The following is a 15,108-nucleotide window of genomic DNA, read 5'->3' as shown; positions in this document are numbered from 1 at the left end:
AGTTTTCTTAAGGATGGATGACAGTCATAAGAAGTGTTAGTCAGAAAATGTGTTAAATACACTGGCAGCTTATGAGATAAATGCAAAACTCATAGGATGTTTTATATAGAGAATGTAAGCACATACTTTGTGAAACATAGGCAGAATTGTGTTAAATATACATAGTGAGTCAACTATACGGCATGCCAAAGTTAAAATAAATTGAAAATATGAAAAACTAGAGGGTCATTTATAGTAAAAAAGGGATGGAAAAACTAAGCTATGAATAATTATGCAATCTCTGGGCTGACAGTTATGTCACCGCTAAATCAGCCAGCCATTCATATGTGACATCTAGTATAGTCTCATACATGTTTATCAAAAAAAATGCAAATAAACCCATGTCCGTTCAGGCTAACGAGTAAGCTCTGGTTGTGGCCAGGCACGTTTCCCTGTGCCTAACCAACAGAGCAGGTGCGTGCTATTGGCCCAAAGCACTTTCCACCTGTGGGCCTCCTTACTGTACCTGAACTCTGGTTCTCATAAGCATATCATCATCAGTGGAAAAGGCTGATGTGGCAGATAGAACATATGAGGATTGTTTAACTCCTGATTCAGGTGATGTTGTCCTTCTACCTGCTTACACCCTATCCGAAGTGTGTCAACTTCAACTCTTTCCCCTTGTTTTTCACTAGGTATTAAAATTGATTCAATCAACCATGTTATTCAAGCATCTTAATTTGGTCTGTGAACCTTCTATTTCATTACCTCTAGGATAGCTTGCCTAGGAGTTTACTTGGAGGCCGCCATTGCATGAAGTTAGTTTTCCATATGACAGCTCAACTCAAGCATTAATCTCCTCACAGAATACCCCTGCTTTACTAACTCCTTTGATCCTGTTCATATCCTGTGTTCCCATTATGGCATTTATCACACCGCTCTATGATTAACTGTTTACTCCTCCGGTTCTCTCTCTAGTTTGTGAGCACTTCAAAAGCAGGGATAAATTGTATTCTTCTATCTCATTATTACTTAGCAAAGTGCCAACCACAAAGTAACTACTAGAAGAACTACTGAGCGTGATGACCGTCTGCAGACACAGTTGAGGGGGTTATCCCTGGTTTTTGCCTTTCTCCCATCCCCCAGTTCTAAGAGTGGTGTAATTTACTGAGCCCCACACCCTGCCTTGGTAGCACAGCATGGAGGAGGTAGGAAGAACCATAGGCTCACTTCAGAAAACAACTTACATTAAGTGAGTATAGTATTACTAGCAAGCTTGGGTCTTGGTGGGCCTATTTCCCTGTCTCACATTGTTTTTACTTGGCTGGTTAAAAAACAGTAGTTTGGGGGGCTTTTTCCCTCCCATCTCACCCTGACAATGGTTGAAGGCTGAGATACTTCAGTCTACGGGATCTTGAGTTCTCTAAGATTCTAGACAAGTAAAACCCATTTTAAAAATTAATGAGCACCGAAACTGTGGCAGATGATAGGGATACAAGAAAAACAATTATTTATTTCCTCAGAAAGTTTACAAGCATCTTTCTAGAGCCTACATTTTACTTGAAGTAATAAACATGGCTATTTTTTATAGTTTAAAATAGATGCATTTTGGAATATATTTAGCTTGCAAGAAAGAAATTAAATACAAGGTGAGACCTTAAATAAAAGGTCTGTCTTGAGTTCCTTCTAATTCATTCATTTTTCCTTCAGGGATTAGCAGGATTGGGGTGCAAAAAATGTGGCATCACGAAGAGGCACTGAGACTTGAGAATGGAATCCAAGCTAGGCAAACCTGTTTCTTGTAAGAGATGGCCACAGGGACCAAGCATCTCCCTAACGTCTGAGAACAAACGCAAAATCAAGTCAGCGTCTGCAGCAACTATTGCTTCACCTTGAATCATTCGCCAATTTACGTGGCCCCGCCCTTTCCGCCCCGTTGGCGGCCCGGCTCCGTTCCGCTCTAGGCTTCTCCCAGGCCCCTCTTTGTGGTAGCGCTGCGCCTCTCTAGCTCTCGCTCGCCGTCATCTCAGTGGTAGCGTGGGGACGTGCGGAAAAGCGGGCCGCCAAATTCGCCATACTTGGATGCCCGTGCTGCTGGAAGAGAGTTCTCGGTAAGGTGGTAATAGGCCGGGAGGAGGCTCTGGCAAGGAGCGAGGGCGTGGAGACAGGCCCCTGGGTGGGAAGAGGCACGGGCCGAGTTAACCGAGGCCCGTGGGAAGTGGGAGAGGAGGCCCGGAACCGGGGTGTGTGTGTGTGTGTGTGTGTGTGACATTTTCAGCTGCTAGCTGGGGCCTCCGCCGCCTCTCGCCGTGCAGAGTACCCCCAGCCCCCGTTTCAAATCCCAGCACAGTTTCGGCCGCGTACGCGGCGTGTCGTCTTTTCTTCCGAAGACATGGAGCCCTCAATGCTGTAGTTTATAGGCTTGTGCTGTTTAGTCTTTAGAGGAGGGCTGTTGTGGCCTTGAACCCCGTACACTGCTTCTCTCTCTCCTATTTTGTTTTTATTTTTGTAATCAGAATTCTCCCAGCCCTAGATGTTTGCTTGAGGCTGGAGGCCGAGTATTCATTTTTTTATCCTGGTACCATGAAAATAGGAGGCGCTCACTGGTCGTATCTGGTGGCTTGAATATTTATTTAATAGAGCCGTGAGCGAGGGCCGTTAGGCATGTGACCACCACGGCGTTGGGGGTAGGAATAATTGCAGGATCCTGGGCACCTAGTCACATTGATTTGGGGAGATTCAGCCTTCTTGGTGTGAAATCCTGGCGGCTTCTGAACATGTATTCACTTAAAAGACTTTGTGAAGTGCCTACTAAGTGTCAGTACTGTGCTAGAGAAGCTACAACTGATGATGTTTGTGCTTATCGATGTGCCTGGCCCTTACTATAAATCTTTCAAATGGTACTATGGGGACTACATTTTTGTTTTAAATTCCTCTTTTCTTATTGGGATTGGGCCTTCTTGAGGATTGAGATTTATCTCATATTGGCTCTTTAACCCTTCTGTTACTTCTCTTTCACCTGTAGTGTAGCTAGTAATTGAAGATAATGGGCAAAGTTGACAGCTGGAAGAGTCATGACTTGTATGTGTGTGCCCATAAATAAAGCTGCTGATTTGCATAGTAGAGGTAGATGAAATTAGTTTCATTACATAAGAGAACCTGGAAAATGCTTTATAAATTATAAGACCCTAAACTTCACCCCTTCCCCAAAAAGACATTTTTCATGAAAGGGAATTATTACTCTTTTGAGTTAACCTAAAAATTCAGTAAAGTTTTTGGTTAAATTTCCTCTTAATACTTACTTTTTCCCCACTAATTAGGAGGCTGGTGACAAAGCAAAAAAGCTGTATTAGTGAGAAACCAACATATTGAAACATATTATTGTCACACTTGCCCTAAAATTTTTGCGAAGAAAATAATTAGTTCCCTTTTTAATCTGCACTTTGCTAATGTTTTAGGACAGTTTCGTTTTAAACTGAGCAAGTCCTCCAATTTGTTCATAGGGAGTTCAGCTTTCTTTAAACAACAGGTGGAGCGTGATTTGAAGCTGGCAACAAAGAAAGGTCTTTGCCTACTGGAAGATGAAGAAAAAGAAAAAAACATAGTAAATGAGGTTGCTAGAATTAGCAAATAAAAATACAGGATGACCAGTTAAATTTGAATTTCAGACAATGAATTATTTTTTAGCAATATTTGGGACATAGTTAAAATGAAAAGTATTTTTCATGATCTAAAATTCAAATTTAACTGAGCATTCTGTATTTTATCTGGCAACTCTAGTAATAAATAATTCTAACCCTACAGTGACACCTAAGGGATGATGGATGCCTAGAAAACAGTATAATAATTGTTCAGGTAGTTTAATTCCTTTAAGTGTTCCTCCAGAAATTATAGTACAGTACTTAGAAGTATGCCCAGAACTCCAAATGTTTGGAAATTGCTGTTTACCAGAAAGGGATGTTTCCATAAGACTGATAGTGCTATGGCTGACTTGAAGAACAAACAATTTTTACTCTACTTCCCAGCTAAGAGTCCAAGTTCATAGTAGTTTAAGATTAATTAAAGAATTTATAGTTATAGAAGATGTCCAAGCAAATACCAGAAAAACTGAGTTGATAGGAATTAATCACTTATACTTGCAAGTTTCCAAGGGAGTCTAAGATTGCTTGTCTGCTAATAAACTCTTGTGAACTGTAGTATTGTAGCCAAGATTAAAGGGACAGAGGCCCCTAGTAGCCAAGGAAAAGAATTCTCTAATGGGTAAAAATACTACTATTGTCAGATTAAATTTCTAAAACAAATTTCTTAAGTCACAAGATGCTTTTCCTATCAAATATGGTCAGAGTAGCTCATCTTTTAATACTAAGAACTAGTCTTACATTCCACATATCCTATTCTAGATTGGTGGCTACAAATTGATGATAGTTACCTACAGATATAAAGAATCTAATGCATTAATAAGGCATTAAGCATTAGCAGTTTCCACAATGTGTGCTGGGGGATAATTGATCAAGTTTTCTTCTTTATACTGACTGCTAGAAAGGTCCCAGCCAGATTCAGTTCCCATGTCGGCTAAGGTACAGTATAGCCTACTTTGGTGTTGTGTAACAGTATCTCTGACTTCTTATTTGTCCACTCCTTAATTTATCTTAACCCTCTTATTTATTTGGGGAATTGGGGAGGGAGACCAGTCAAGTTGTTGTTCTTGAATCTTAGTTGTGGAGGGTACCAGTCACTGTCTGGCTGTCCTCAGCAGCTGGTGGCCTCTAAGCTCAAGGTGCTGTGTTTACAATCTTAGTTGCGGCTGCGAGTAGCGACCATCCCATGTGGGAGTTGAACTGGCAGCCTTGTTAAGAGCGCATGCTCTAATCACTGAGCCATCTGGGTGGCAGCTCAGCTCAAGGTGCCAAATTCAGTCTTAGTTGCAGGCAGGCATAGCCCACCATCAAACAGGCGGTCTTGTTAGGAGCATGTGTTCTCACCAGCTGAGCCATCCTGCCACCTGTTGGCAGCTCATTGGCAGCTTAGCTTGGGTGCAGTATCAGGGGGCTAATGTAGGAATCGAACCAGCGACCCTGTTGCTCAGAGGTTGCACTCTAAAACGAACTCAACCAACTGAGCCACTTGGCGGGCCCTTTACCCTCTTTTTTAAAAAAAACTATTTGTATGATACAAACCACTTTATGTAATGGGATTGGGAACTATACTTAGTTAAATTTTAAAGGTTGGTTAAAATAGAATAAAAGAAGATAAATATACTCTATTTTAAACAGCTTAAAAGTTTTAAGTTAACATGTTCAATAACCTTTTAAAACTTTAAATTGTACTTTTTAATTTTTAAATTTAGTGTTTTAACTTAAAACATCAAGATGTATATTTATTTGCCATTTTTCTATTACATGAGGCTAGAGTATACTCTTTGTATATAGTTTTACTGATTACAATTTCTCTCTGCAGAAAACACATCAGACAGTATCTTTAAGATTTCTAACCAGCTTTTGAACTTAGAGCAAAACTTATAAAAACACTTGCAAGATTACAGAATTCTAGATTTTTCAATACCTTTTTTTTTTCATATCTATTTTCGTCATCAGTTTTTTCTTAGTGTCTTGCATTTGTCGAATATTCTCTTAAGAATTCAATTAAGTTTTTATATTTGTTTTGAAAAATACTTTGTTATGAAAAAGTTTAAATAGAAAGTATGGAAAATAATGAAATGCTTGTGTATATTCCATCAAGCCTTATCTTATTTTCTCTCCAAAAAAAGTTCCTCCTTCCTCAGAAGTATCCACAAATTTGGTATTTGTTACTGTGATGCATATTCTGTATGTATTCATGTTTTCACCCATAAACAATATATACTATTTTGTGTGTTTAAAATTTTACACAAATGATAACGCTGTATACCCTTTTGCAACTTTTTTCATAGATTGAGATTTATCCATGTTGATACAGGTAATTCATGCAGTTTATTCATTTTAACTGTCCTGTAAGAGTAATTTTATGAGTAACCAACAATTTCTTGTCCTTCACAATTAGGTTATTTCCAGTTTTTTTAACTATTAATAACTGTAAATGCTGACTGTCTATGTAATAACTTGTGCTCATATTTCTCTAGCTCAGACACCTAGAACTAAAAGTGCAAGGTCCTGTGGTGTACAGTTTTGTGAGAAATTGCCAAAAACACTCTAAAACAGTTGCAGCAATTTATATTCCTACCAATGTATAAGACGCATGTAAAGGTTGGCCACATTTATCCAGCACTAGGTTGTCAGATTTTTAAATTTTCGCCAGGTAGGTGTTTGAGAACTGATACTTGATTTACATTTTCCTGATAACTGAGATTGAATATCTTTGCATTCATTTATTGGCTATCTTGGTTTTTGTCTTCCTGAATTGACTATTTGATATTTGTTTAGTTTTCTAATGGGTTCTATGTTATTTTCTAGTTGATTTGTAGATGTCAGGATTTTTTCATATATTTGGGATAGTAATCCTAACAACAACTTTCAAGTGGCTTTTTTTCTCTTTTAGAGTTATAGAGAAATGTTTAATTTTGACATACAGTGAAGTGTATCCATCTTTTCATTTGATATGTGCTTTCTTGTTTGAGAAATTCTTCTCTACCTCAGTGTCACAAAGTCTATGTTTTTTTGTAAACATTGTTAAAGTTTTTTCTTTTCATGTTTAATTCTTTAATCCATCTAGAATTGATTTTTGTTTGTGAGAAAGAAATCTTATTCTGCCTTTTCCCACATGGTTAGGCAGTTTTCCAAGCATCTTTTATTAAATCCTTCTCATTTAATAATGCCCATTGATTTATAATGTGTAATGCCCATTGATTTATAATGCTGTATATCATACACCATCTTTTCATGGATCTATTTGTGTATATTATGCCAATACTACAGTTTTAATTATAATAATTTTATAGTAAAATAATACTTTGTTTTCTTTCATGATTATCTGGGTTTACTTGGACCTTTACTGTTCCATATAAACCAGATTGCTAAATTCCAGGGGGGAGTGGGTGGAATATCTGATGGAATAGTATTGGATTTATAGATAAATTCCTGGAGAATTGACATATTCCAAGACATATTTCTACATTTATTAAGAGTGTCTTTTTTGCTTTTCTGTTTGATAATTTTATCCGTAAAAGTCTTGCATGTCTTTTGTAAGATTTATTTATTTTGTAAGGTATCTTAAAGTGTTTTTGGTTTTCAGTATCTTTGTTGAATGATCTTGCTAGTTCTAAACTTGTATTTTCCATGTAGATATATCATTATTGAGTAATATTTCTTGTTACTTTCTTTTCAATTCTTATACTTTTTAATATGGTATTAAATGGAAGCTGTGATAGCAGGTATTGTGTAGTTCCAGCTTTATAGGGAATGCTTCTAATATTTTATGATTCAATGTGTTTATTGTAGGTTTTTAGTAAATACCTCTCTATTCCTTGCTTGCTTTTATGCAGGCACTGAATTTTATCAAATGCTTTTTCAGTTTTCCGGATAAAAAGTTTGTAATACAACTCTGACTCTGATGTTTTCTCTAGGGTGATAACCATGTCTCCTATTAGAGATCGCTAGACAAAATCAAGCGGGACATTTGCCAGAATCAAGAATGATGGATCCGTGCTCAGTTGGAGTCCAGCTTCGTAGCACAAATGAGTGCCATAAAACCTACTATACTCGTCACACAGGTTTCAAGACTTTGCAAGAATTGTCATCAAATGATATGCTTTTACTTCAACTTAGAACTGGAATGACACTTTCTGGGAACAATACAATTTGCTTTCATCATGCAAAAATTTACATTGATAGATTTGAGGATTTGCAGAAGTCATGTTGTGACCCATTTAACATACACAAAAAACTAGCCAAAAAAAATTTGCATGTAATTGACTTAGATGATGCCACTTTTCTGAGTGCAAAATTTGGCAGACAGCTGGTACCTGGTTGGAAGCTTTGTCCCAAATGTACACAGATCATCAATGGAAGTGTGGAGATTGATTGTGAAGACCGGCAGAGGAGAAAACCTGACTCAGATGTGTGTATAGTAGTCGTTTCTCTGTTGTGCTACTTCTACAATGTGGGGTTTTGCTTAACTCTAAGGAAATCATATTTACTTTATTATGTATTATACTAATTAGCATGCAGCTAATGTAATGTTGGGGAGGTGAAAATAAATGTTCCATGTTTCCCCAAAAATAAGACCTAACTGGAAAATAAGCCCTAGCATGATTTTTCAGGATGCTCGTAATATAAGCCCTGCCCCAAACATAAGCCCCAGTTAAGATTGACAGCCAGACATGACTGTTTGAATAAATGCAGATTTTTGTACATGAATAAATGTAGATTGTTGGAGCAAAAATTAATATAAAACCCGGTCTTATTTTCGGGAAACACAGTGGTTTCTACACATTTCCATATACTCAGATCAGATGATAAAGAAAGTAGGCTTGGTAAAGGAATAACATAATATGCCCAAGACTCTGAAGCTGTAACTCCTAGGGCTAAGACATTAGGAGTGGCTTTTAGAACATTCTGGCAAAGCCAGAATCTTAGTTTCTTTAATGGTACTAAAGTAACATAGTGGGACATGCCAGCCAGCAAGGGTCTGTGTATAGCAGGATGAATTCCCCTTTTTATGTAGGACTTGGAAATTCCTGCTTTAAAAGGAACATGAGAGAAGTGACTTGCAGTAGTTGTTTCTTACTTCACCTTTTTTCCTTTGGCATTATCCCATTCTCATTGGAGTTTTAAGATGCCTGTGAGTTTCCTTTGCTTCTGGCTCTGAAATTTTACTTGGTTTGGTTAAGGCTAATTTTAGGACACCCTATGGTCAAAAAGCATACATTTTTCCCTTGTAAGTATTAAATATTTTATAACTTATTCACAATTCTACATTCAAATTATTTAACCATATCAGAACAATTTAAGATTTCATAAAGCAATCTTTGCTGTAGAACAAGGACAAGTATATTCAAAGGATCCCTTCTCAAAATTTCTACTTACAACCAATTTATAATTATTGCTGCTGGGATATTTTTCTCAATTTTCCCTTTCATTATATTAATAAACCAAATTAAAAGATAATTAAAAATTTGAATTACATGTAGTGTTTTCCTTTTGTTCTCCCCTCAGAGACATATCTCCAGTACCCACTGTAATCTGGCAGTTCATAACTAGATACTTGGCTTCTGTTCCTTAAGATGTCTTCTCCACCTTATCCATTGTTCTTGTGGAATGTATCACATAAAGCTTTTTTCCTCCAAATAACAAACTTAAACTCTTAACCATCAACATTTTACTAAAACTTTTGAAAAAAGATTGTAATACACTTCAGGTCTTGAAACCATATTACTTCTTGCTTTTGAAAACATAGAGTAATAATAGAACCTTCTTAAGGACTCAAGATCATAATTAGGAGCTTTATAGTTCTATGCCGTTGGGTTATAAAGCTGTTTCTCTGACTTCTCTTCCATGGTGGCAACAGCCACTGCAGTTTCCACCATGCCTGACCTTCTATCCTAATATGCCAGAGACTAAAATTAGATAATGAAAATATTAAGTAAATTAACCAATAAACTTTGAATATGGTGCAGGGCTGTGTAAATTTTGTTGCAGTTGGGCTCTAAAGCTGTTTTTTAGTGTGAGTTCCTCTCACACAGACCTGTGATTGCCAGGTTAAGGAATAATCTGGACTAGCATTAAGTGAAATATTAATATGACCTAATGTCAAGATTTGAGTTGATAATTGTTTACCTTTTTCCAGGGAAGAACTGCTAAAGCTTTGAGGTCATTACAATTTGCAAACCCAGGAAAGCAAACTGAATTTGCTCCAGAAACTGGTAAAAGAGAAAAAAGAAGGCTTACAAAGAATGCAGCTGCTGGTTCAGACAGGTAGGCTATGAGCTACTTAAGGCATATGTTAACTTGCTGCCTCATGTCTCTATTGTTCCCCTATCTTTCTCTTAAGTTTTAAATTTTCTGGGTAAATAAATTAGATAATCTGAAATTGGTAATAATTTCTGAGGGCCTCATAAAAAATTAAGGCATCTTTTTCAAATCTAAAAATTTGTTTCTAAGAAAATATCAATGAAGTGAATAAGATGTTTTTGTCATGAGAATTAAAATAATTCAAACAAATTATACTTAGAATTAAAGTAATTGACTCTTTTGAAAAGTATTGATACTATATAATTGGTATATCTCTGCTCTATGAGTAGTAGCTAAAAAGTGCATTTTATGAGAATGCAAGGTTGTTTAATTTTTATAGGTATGAAATAGAAATAGTTACTGTACAGTCAAGAGTATGAATGAGAAAACTAAATTGTTTAGAATATGACTTTAAACATTTCTAAAATATAAATCGACAAAGAAATGTTAGTATAATCAAAATTTTCTGCATATGCCATTTATTCCATCTGTTAAGATTTTCAGTTGAGTCACTTAAGTATTTTTAGGCCAGATTTGCTAGAGTTTATTAAAGAATAAGAAACAAGTTAATTGCAATATGAAAGCCAACATGATAGTATACTGTAATATTTTAACTAGTCATTCTTTTTCTTTTTTTTAAGGTAAGGGGAAAATACTTTGAACAGATATATATACTTATTTTTTGGACAAAGTTCTTGTCCATCCCTTTGCTGAGTTGATGTTTAAATGGACTTCGAGAGGCATATTCAGGCTTTTTGTGTTTGTCCCAACGCTTTAGAGTGAGGGCTCTCCTAACACTGGCGTTCATATGCTACTAACTGTCGAGTAGCCTTGAGTCTGGTGAGATAGCTACCACATTGGCAGGATTTCATCTCGCGTTCAACATATTTTATCTTCTTAGATTTTTTTCATTATTTTCAATCAAATATTCAAAAAAAATATATTTGTGAAGTGTAATCCACCTTGTGTTTCCTTTCCAGACAAGTGATACCAGCAAAGAGTAAGGTCTATGATAGCCAGGGTCTCCTCATTTTCAGCGGGATGGACCTCTGCGACTGCCTTGATGAAGACTGCTTAGGATGCTTCTATGCCTGTCCTGCCTGTGGCTCTACCAAGTGTGGGGCTGAATGCCGCTGTGACCGCAAGTGGCTGTACGAGCAAATTGAAATAGAAGGAGGAGAAATAATTCATAATAAACATGCTGGATAATTTGTGGTATCAAACATAGGATCTTTAAAGGTCCTTTCTCTGTTCCTAAAATTTTGTCATTCTAAGGTACATTTTAAAGTTGATTGCCACGTGACAAAAATTTGAAATCCACCTCAACATGGACTCATCGTGCGCTAATACTGCATTTAGTGTGCTTTAAGATTCATTGTTTGATGTGAATCTGGATGGCCCGTTACTCAGCAGTCAGCTCTAAGCCTGTCTGGGTCAATGTAAACAAGTAGGGTACAGGCAGTCCTCAATTTGCACCATTCCCACATCCACACAGTTCTGATGACAGTGAGTGAGTTCACACCAGTTCCCTAACAGCACAGTTCAAATTTTAGTTACCACGGTCTATTAACTGAGAGTAATTACACCAAGTACAAATTTCCCTGCTAGCTCTTCGGTCCACAAGTCACTATGTGAGTAATAGATGTAGTTCATGCTCAATGACCAATCACGTTACTTCCCAAATTCTGCTAGTGATTGGTCACTGCACACCTATTAATCGGTTCAGTCACAGCAAACTACACAGTAGTACACAGCTTGGTAGAGCTGTGACATTTTATAAAAGATAATGAAAAGAATTGGCCAACAAAGATGAAAGCGCAGTGAAGAGATGAAAAGTCATAATGCTAGAAGTGAGGTTTGAATTGAACATTCATGGAGCTGTAGAAGAAACTGCTAGTGGTGGGAATGTTAGCCCTGCTGCCTTTTTGGAGCCTCTGCCCACACAGCCAGAGGCGCTTTGTGAAGGCAGCTCACGAGCACAGGGAAGGAAAGGGCTGAGGAAGTGAAGGTAAGAAGCTCCACACTAAAGGGAATCACAGAAACATTTCACAACATTCAAAGTACATATGATTAAGATGGCAGAAACTTAATCCAGACTTAAAGGAGTATGTCATTTTGCCATGGTATGGAAGAGATGCTTACCCGAATAAGTTATTTGACAGAAAACGGCAAGCGTTATTAATGCTTGATTCCTTTTTTTTTTTTTATTAAATAACACTGATTGTCAGTGTTTCTAATGTTTTAAATTACAATGCACTACATACTTTTATAATTTTTTATTGACATTTTAACAGTTTTTAATATTTTCAGAGTTTTAAAACTCGTAGAATAAGTATAATTTTCCCCATTGATTATTAAGAAAGATTGCTTTGAATGGCCATTTTTTATGGTTCCACAGTATCATGCAAGGCAAGGTAGCTGAAAACAGTGCCTACTTCTGGGAAAAATAATTCTGATACAAGTGGTTGGTTGTTAAACTATTTAGGGAATAATCTACATATCTTAAGTGCTAAAACATGCCATTTTGTCTCCCCGCTTAAACTCTTCAAGCTGGTTATTAAAATGGTTTAATACTATAAACCTTCCATTGTTTAGACCATGCATTTTTGGTGAAATTGTGTTCTCAATGACAAAAAAATCTTATTTCTGTGTATAAAGCCTGAATCTATGAGTACATACAATATATGAACAGATACATTATTTCTGTGGTATTAAAATCTTATAGGGTGTTGATTAGGATTAATAGGACTAAAAAAGCCTTAAAAGGGTAATAATTTTTTTAAAAGGTGGAGAAACACTGGTTGAGACTATAAATTATTTGGAAATTGATTGAAACTTGATGTTGGAATTTGGGTGCTGTTTGGAGGCCGGGGGTGGCTGATAACTTCTCTGCTCTTTTTTAAGACAGCTACCTGTCATTCTGTTTAAAATCTCATTATCTAGGATATTGCTACTAAACTAGGTTTTGGTTTTTTGTGGGTTTTTTTTTGTCTTCCCTAAATATAGTACTTTAATTTAATCAAATGAGCTTTAAACAATACAAAATATTTTTGTAGCTATTGAAACTATAAATTTATACAGCCATTTTTATTGAATTGACCAATAGAAGTTTATTTTTATTTCTGTACACTTTGGGTATCTCTTTAAAATGACTGGTTTTACTTTGATGGAATGTCATTTTCAATCACAGAATTAAATGTTATTTTTAAGTTATAATTGTTCACTGACCTAGTTGTCAGAAGTACATTCATCAATTCCAGAGCACTGGCAAAAAAAATACTTTAGCATTATATACTTAAATCTGATGCTAGATTTTTTTTTTTATGAATTAAAGAAATTTTCTTATAAAGGATACAGACTCCAATTTTTGTATCCTATCATCATTTTTGTTGCTTTTAAGTATGATTTAGTATATTGCTAAAGCTCTTCATAAGAACAAATTAAAATCTGATTTTTTGAGTAAAACAGGAATATCTTTTCAATAGAATAAATGGCTTTAAAATTGTGATATTGTCAGCATTCCTAAGTAGAACATTTCTGTTAGTTTTCAAAGATAGCAATAAGTTTTTCAAAGGAAAATTTATTGAACACTTTTGCTAATATTTGTTCATTATGCCTATTTAGGAGAACAAACTGAGCATGCAAAATGTTTACAGAGAAAGTTATATCTGATTTAGAGTAGGCTGTAATAAAAGCTGTGTTTTGGAAAATTTGTATCACAAGTCTACTTGCTGTTTTTAATATACAATTTCAGAAATATAGAATACAATGAAATCATCTACATCCTTTTTATATTTTGCATATGACTCAAGGTGGCTAAATTATTTTAGAATGCTTTTTATCTCAAAAGCAAAAATAAAAGTTATGTTAACTTCTGCTATATATGACCCCTGGTGAAGTTAATGTAAGGCCACAAACATTGGCCTTACACAATGTTGGTCACAAACGTGCAAATAAAAATACATGTGTATATTTGAATAAAATAAATAGCATCCCATGTAATCTTTTTCCTATCAGTCTTACAAATTTAAGAAAATAGCTACTTCCCTTTGGAATATTATATATGATTCTTCTATTTTTAAAATATTACAGCTAGTTCTGTATAACAAGCTGTTCTACAGCCTTGACAGCCTATTATAAAACTGCTTTCCTGGCATAGATTCAACTTCAGTAATTTTTAGCAGATGTATTTTGAAACATACATAGATATACACATATAGAGAGTGATTTATTAATACAGAGAATATAATTTGAGTAAGTTTTAGCATGGTTCTTAACTTTTTGGAGGTCAAAGACCCCTGTGAGAAGCTGATGAAAGCTATGAACTGTCTCCCCAGAGAAACATTCATGTACTCCATGTTCAGAACCCCTAAACGTGTATTGGAGTGCCTGGGTAATATGAAATAATCTGTAAATCAGGCGATTTTTTTTTTAAGCGAGGGTAACTGTCTGAAGTGTAGTTTGGCTTGTAATAATAGTGTTGAAGATGTTTGTTGAACAAAATGGGAGCAGTTCAGGTCTTTGAAAGCGCTCTTTCTACCCTGAAAAATCAGATTCCACTGTAGCCCCTCTTTCTCACCCCTCTTGCTTCCAAAAAGGTGATTTACAAGTCAACTAACAGTAGAAAACTGAGGTGGCTTCAGTGGACTAAGCTTTGGTAATTAGAGATCTGTTTCACTATGGTTACCCTGCTAGAAATAGCTTAACATCCTTGTACAAATTCATATGACACTGCCTTAGTTTTTGCTGACATCTGCTGGTATCTTCATGAAAATAAACTGCTGCTACGACTTAATACAATCTTATCACATCTATTGTGTTGTCGGAAAAGTCATGACGCATTTTTGCAACAAAAAGCAAAAAGTACGTTATGACTTCTCCGACAACCCAATAGCTTAAACTGCACACTGGTAATTACATTGAAATGGGATATTAAAAAGAAAAAAAAAATCTCGATGTAGAATGGCTTCTCTTTTTAGCATTCTTAGGGTTTGGCTTCCACAGCAGTAGTCAGCCATGTTAGGTTTTATTTTTCAAGAATATGAGTGAGGGGCTGGCCGAGTGGCGCGATGGTTAAGAACTGGCCTGGAACGCCAGAGGATCCCACATATGAGGGCCAGTGACACTGCCCTCTACAGCTAAGATGCTGAACAACAGCTCAACCTGGAGCTGGGCTCCCGTGAGT

General features: G+C 36.1%; 1 protein-coding gene across 1 annotated transcript; it reads left to right on the top strand.

The window, feature by feature from the left end:
- The first annotated feature begins 1,979 nt into the window (after positions 1–1,979).
- On the top strand, positions 1,980–13,639 carry ARL14EP (ARF like GTPase 14 effector protein). Its single transcript, XM_019650724.1, has 4 exons — positions 1,980–2,090; positions 7,538–8,031; positions 9,760–9,887; positions 10,904–13,639. Exons 2-4 carry the CDS (start codon positions 7,606–7,608, stop codon positions 11,130–11,132), a joined length of 783 nt encoding a protein of 260 aa, XP_019506269.1. The 5' UTR covers positions 1,980–2,090; positions 7,538–7,605; the 3' UTR covers positions 11,133–13,639.
- The last annotated feature ends 1,469 nt before the right edge of the window (positions 13,640–15,108 follow it).

This window comes from Hipposideros armiger, unplaced genomic scaffold, assembly GCF_001890085.2.
Source record: "Hipposideros armiger isolate ML-2016 unplaced genomic scaffold, ASM189008v1 scaffold_145, whole genome shotgun sequence".
In the NCBI taxonomy this organism is placed as follows: domain Eukaryota; kingdom Metazoa; phylum Chordata; class Mammalia; order Chiroptera; family Hipposideridae; genus Hipposideros; species Hipposideros armiger.
This window is presented reverse-complemented; position numbering and strand designations above follow the sequence as displayed.

What these genes read in the sequence shown, in the direction of transcription:
- ARL14EP (XM_019650724.1), top strand. Translation starts at nt 7,606, where the DNA reads ATGATGGATCCGTGCTCAGTTGGAGTCCAGCTTCGTAGCACAAATGAG. An exon ending in GGAGAAAACCTGACTCAGAT is followed by an intron (nt 8,032 to 9,759) that starts GTGTGTATAGTA and finishes ACCTTTTTCCAG; the next exon opens with GGAAGAACTGCTAAAGCTTT. An exon ending in GCAGCTGCTGGTTCAGACAG is followed by an intron (nt 9,888 to 10,903) that starts GTAGGCTATGAG and finishes TTTCCTTTCCAG; the next exon opens with ACAAGTGATACCAGCAAAGA.